The sequence below is a fragment of the Austrofundulus limnaeus genome, unplaced genomic scaffold (genome assembly GCF_001266775.1).
Source record: "Austrofundulus limnaeus strain Quisiro unplaced genomic scaffold, Austrofundulus_limnaeus-1.0 Scaffold7, whole genome shotgun sequence".
NCBI classification, from domain to species: domain Eukaryota; kingdom Metazoa; phylum Chordata; class Actinopteri; order Cyprinodontiformes; family Rivulidae; genus Austrofundulus; species Austrofundulus limnaeus.
In genome coordinates this window covers 4,355,696-4,360,866 of record NW_013952409.1, presented here as the reverse complement: position 1 = coordinate 4,360,866, position 5,171 = coordinate 4,355,696, and the positions used below count along the sequence as shown (strand labels likewise).

At 37.7% G+C, this 5,171-nt stretch overlaps 2 protein-coding genes across 3 annotated transcripts in view; both read left to right on the top strand.

Moving 5' to 3' along the window:
* The window catches only part of e2f4 (E2F transcription factor 4), a gene marked incomplete at its 3' end in the record, with an annotated part of 6,940 nt that extends 4,906 nt beyond the window's left edge, over nucleotides 1-2,034 (top strand). Inside the window, 5 exon segments of the mRNA XM_014034187.1 lie at nucleotides 662-737; nucleotides 859-1,005; nucleotides 1,161-1,208; nucleotides 1,330-1,374; nucleotides 1,923-2,034. Coding sequence (XP_013889641.1) covers nucleotides 662-737; nucleotides 859-1,005; nucleotides 1,161-1,208; nucleotides 1,330-1,374; nucleotides 1,923-2,034 — 428 coding nt within the window.
* A 2,468-nt stretch (nucleotides 2,035-4,502) lies between these two features.
* Nucleotides 4,503-5,171, top strand: part of elmo3 (engulfment and cell motility 3) — a 22,063-nt gene continuing 21,394 nt past the window's right edge. For both annotated transcript variants that reach the window (XM_014034119.1, XM_014034113.1), the window contains exon 1: nucleotides 4,503-4,747. The gene's annotated coding sequence lies outside the window, so the exon portion shown is untranslated. The remainder of the gene's footprint in view (nucleotides 4,748-5,171) is intronic.

Below are 5,171 nucleotides of genomic sequence, written 5' to 3'. Positions count from 1 at the left end.
ATTGATTTATTACTTAATACTAGCTCCATAAGCACACCCCTCATTGTTGAGCTGTAATTTAAAATACTTTATCTTCTTTAAAATAGGGCTGCCACGGTTAGTCGACTAGTCAAGATTATGTYAACTATTAAAATCGTCAACGACTAATTTAATAGTCGATGCATCATTTTTTTTCTAACTTTGTATTTTTTTTTATAGTCAACTAATCACAGATTAGTCGACTATAAAAATAATAATTTGGTGCAGCCCTAATTACCACTACTGCACATGTGTGTCAAGGACAGAAAGGCAGGCGTGGCAGTGGAAGCAGTTTGAAGAGAAAAACAAAGTTAGAAAAAAAAACGACGCATCAACTGTTAAATTAGTCGATGATTTTAATAGTCGACTAATCGTGGCAGCTTTACTTTAAAACCTGTATAGTATTAGATTTAGACAGGCTCACTCTGCAGAGTGTTTATTTAAACATGTTTGCTTCATTTTATATGGTAATAAAATATGGATGACAGTATGAAAAGTACACAATGTGTACACAAAGTCATGTATATTGCCTCATCGTAATAATAAAAACACATTAGCTTTATCAAAGCTAAATTTAAACAAAGCCAAAGAATCAATTATTTTTAAACATTGCCAAATTTTATCTGTATTTTCGTTCATTCAGGTCTCCAAAGCTCCAGCCACTGCTGCAAAACTAACTCCTGCCACACCAGCTTCTGCAGCCAACCAGACAACAACAGGTAGGAAACGTCAAACTCCTTATGATGCAACTTTACACCAAAAAAAAAAAAAAGAGAGAGAGAGCTGGTAAAATGTTGAAATGTTTATTTTTCTGCTTGTGTCACTGTGGTTTTACCTCAGAGGTGACGAGCACCACTCCACTCAGTCCTACAACAGAAACAGCAGCTGCTGCTCCTCTGCAGCTCCAGTCGTCTGCCTCGTTGGACGGATCCGCTGCTTCCTCCGCCTCTGCAGCGTTTCAACCAATAAAGTCAGATCCTTCTGAACGTGAGTGTTGCGCTTCCCTACAGCCCTCAGCTCAGTTGTTTTWTAGCCATGTCTACAGATTAAACTGTTTTTTTTTCTGTAAAAGGAAAAGATCAATAAAAGCATGTTTTTGCTGCAGCCTTACCTTTTAAATGTTTCGATCTGTTTTTCTTTAGTATTAGACTTTCCCAAAGAGCTTTCTGAAATGTTTGATCCAACAAAAGGTAAACTTTTTTTAATCTTCCACAAAATACATAATCACTATTCAGTGTTGAAGCATACTGCTCTGATATTAGAAGCTGTTAYGTTGTTTTTTGTTTTAAATTTATTTATTTTTTCTTACAGAAATCATGAGTGGGGATCTTTTAGAGGACTTGATGTCATCAGAAGGTAAGATTGTTTAAGGCTGATACTTATGTTTCTATATTTATCACCCACCATCGAAGGCATGTTTGGTTTGGGTGATATCGGCAAAAAATAATAATAATTGTTGCATTTAGCCGATAACGATTAATACATGACAACTATACTTGTGAGCATCGTGGCTTCTCAGCTGAGTAGATTTGTTTCCAACATTCACTGAAGGAGAGTTTGTTAGAGTCAACGTTGTGGCCTCAGTCTGCATCTTTTGGCTTTCGTGGTACCCTTTTAGCCGGTGGTCCAGATGGTTAAACAAGTTCACGGTGTTAGCATTAGCTCTACATCACAATGACTTCTATAAGCCACCAATTACAAAGAATCTAATTTTAATCGGTGACAGTTGTTCTGGCAATTAATTGAACCCGGTACAATTTTGCCCAACCTTGATATTGGAGTAAAATCATATCTTGAGTTTTACACTATTTACAAGGTTTGACTAAGACGACTTTGATTTTAGGGCTCAAAGCTTTTCCCATCCTGTGTAATTTATCATCTCTCTCTTTTTGTTTTGCCCTCAGTGTTCTCGCCTCTTCTTCGCCTGTCCCCACCGCCCAGCGACCACGACTACATTTACAACCTGGACGAGACCGAAGGCCTCTGCGACCTCTTCGACGTGCCCATTCTCAACCTTTGACACCCCACCCCCAAGTTTTATCTGACACCACTCCCCAAACATCTTCGTCAATCCCTTGTTTTTCCTTAACTCCGTTCTGTCCCTGACAGCGAAAAGAGAAGCAGGACAAACCAGCGTCTCACGGACACCTCTGCACCGGGAGCKCACGCTGAACTCACAAAGAAGGCTCGATGTTTTGAAAAAACAGGCGAGGACGAAATATTTTATTCAGCTTTTCTAAGGGGGGGAAAAGTCAATTATATTTTTGGAATCTTGTGTACAAAGAATTATGCTTGTATATCAGYTTTCCCATGGTTTTGAATGTGTGTKTACTTGGTGTGTGTGTGCCTGTGAGTTTGCTTTTGTACTGATTTATCTCTGAACTCAAGTCAGACATCTCCAGGAAACAAATGTATATAAAAACGAGTTGAACCCCTTTTTCAATCAGGTTAGAAGTCAGATGGCTTCATGGAGTTTAAGTACAGCTGGGTAATTATGCACTGTCCTCATGTACATAGAGAATATATTTTTTTGTATTGCCAGCACACCAAGACGATTGCTTAATTATTAACTCGATTTCTAACACAAAGTGATATTTTGCAAATTAACACCAGGCTCAAGTTCCCTTTGTTTTTTTATTTTTATTTATTTTTTATTTTTGCATGACTTTAAAATTGTGTCAACTCTGTGATTTAGAACCAAACGTTTCCGTATCGAGGTGTCGTTTCCCCCACTGTGAGAAAGAATTTCAACTATTTAAACCACAAACCAAAACTCCACAGGGCTTGTGAGGAAATTATAGGATGGTTTCACATGAAAGCTTTTATTTTTAAAAAGTGACATTTTATCCTGTTTTTCATGGGTTTCAGCAGTTAAGTCTGCGTCTAAAACATTTTAAAGTGATTTTAATCTGGTTTTAACATATTCCTGCTGATACGTCACTAAAGGGAAAATTTATAATTGTCTTTTTTGTCTACGACTTTTTTACCTTGATACCTTTTTGTACCTTGCAGATTTGCTTGCACTGATAGAATTTAAGTTTATGTCAGAGGAATCGCTTCCAACCCCACCGTAAATGTATTTAATAGCAAATGTCTTTGAGCTATAGTGTATGTGTACCATCTAATCAAAGTGTAACCTCATTCAGCAACTGTACCTAGTATGCCATCACAGATGCTAATTTTTTCTTTATTTTATTTTATTTTTTTTGTGGCATTGATTCCTGCTTTTTGATTGACGTTTTCTTTTTGGTATGTGAAAATCTTTCACTACATTTTCAGTTCTCGTATTCTTTGCAGGAGAGTAGCGGTTCAGGACTTGTTACATCTGTCACCTTTTTGCGGTGTTTTCTTGTGGAGCATCACTTTGTGTAAATCCCAGTTTGCCCTGGATGATGTATATGTATGTAAAGTATGTACTGCTTGTATAGAATAGTGTTTATTTTTTATACTGCCTAGATATTGGTATCGCAGGATTGTTGTTATTAACCTGGGGGCTATGCTTAAAGGAATTTATCAACACGACCCTCTGCTTTGATGAAGCATTCTGTCTCATTGCTGCACTTTAACATCACCATGGACAGACCTGTCGCTGTTCATCCTCGATCAGTAGCCAAGGAGCTCAGTTTCTACTGGATCCAAAACCCAGTTCTGCCTGCGTCCGCTGATCCGTAAGACTCCAACATGCAGACTGTTTTTAACAGGCTCATAATTGCCCAGCTGTAGTTGCATCAAATGATATAAAAATAAACCTTTTGATATGATCTGTGTGCCGTTTGGTTTTCTTGGTTCCTGAAAGCATTAGGTGACACACTTTAGAACATGCTGCTGCTTCTGTAATTAGCTCAACAACTTGAGTTGCTCTTCCTGCACTTCAAGTTTTCAACTGCAGTGTAGCTTGCTGTTTATCACAAAGATGGTACACTGAGTTTTGTAACTTCTCAGATGGGGCAACATGCATCCTAATTAACACCTTAATTGGTCTTTAAAGTCTTGACAGGTGTAAAAACTGTAACAAAAGCAAAATGACTGTAAACTACACGTTCTGTTACTTAGAGAAATAGTAGAATACTAGGTAAAAGCTTTAAAGTAAGTACTGTTTAAAATAGACAGCAGAGGGCAGCTTAAACCAAACATGTCCGACCCGGAACTTGGTCAAAATGAAGAGTTTTGACAAAGGTAGCTGAATTCTCGAATAAGCTTTCAGCAGTTTGTCCAATTTTATTTCAAAGTAAAAGCGCTTCTCTGCTCAAGATAGGTTGGGGGTCTCAAAACAAATACATTAAGAGCATATATTATGAGGTATTTGACTCGTAAAGATTAATATATTGAAGTGTAATAAACTAAGTATTGTACATCTGATGTTTAGTAGGAGAATTGTGTTAACTGGTCCCACTAAATCAACGCTCAAACCTTGTCGGCTTTTATTGTGAAATAACGTAACCGGAAACTTCAGTCTAAACCCGGAATTGGCACACAGACCTGCTCAAACTAAACTGAACGGCTCAAAACCCGACCAGGAACCCTTTTCTCCTTAATCAATCACACCTTAAAATAAGTTTTAAGAAGTTTTCTTTTTGTTTTGTCAACACTTCAGATGGTTTAAGAAGACAAACTCTCCCAGAGGACCGACTTTGTTGATGTTGAAGGAGACGAAAGGATTGTTTCAAATGTTTTCGCTCTGATTGCGGCGGTTCCTGCAGGACAGTGGCCTCGACTTGTTTCACAGCAGGTAGGGGGGAAAAAGGCTCTGCAGCTGACCCATTTTAGTTTCACAATTCTTTCACTGCTTGGTGATAGTACCACTTTATTTAGGCGTCGTCTTGACGCATGACTAAGATAATATTTCAACAAAAAATCTTAGCTAGTGCTCAGTGTCAGACTGAACTTTGTTTAAATAAGCAGATTTGTGTGATGATTCAGAACACTGAGGACTGTTTAACTTTTTGTTTGTTTGTTTGTTTGTTTTACCTGTTAAAATCCTCTCATTTTTAGTCAAGAAGGTTAAAACTTGTGTTTAATAAATGCTGTTTCTTGTAAAAAAAAAATATCTTAAGATTGCTGAATGTGTATTACTCTGTCAAGTCAGGAATTTCAGGCAGCTCAGATCCTCCCCCTCTTACACACACACACACACACACACACACACACACACA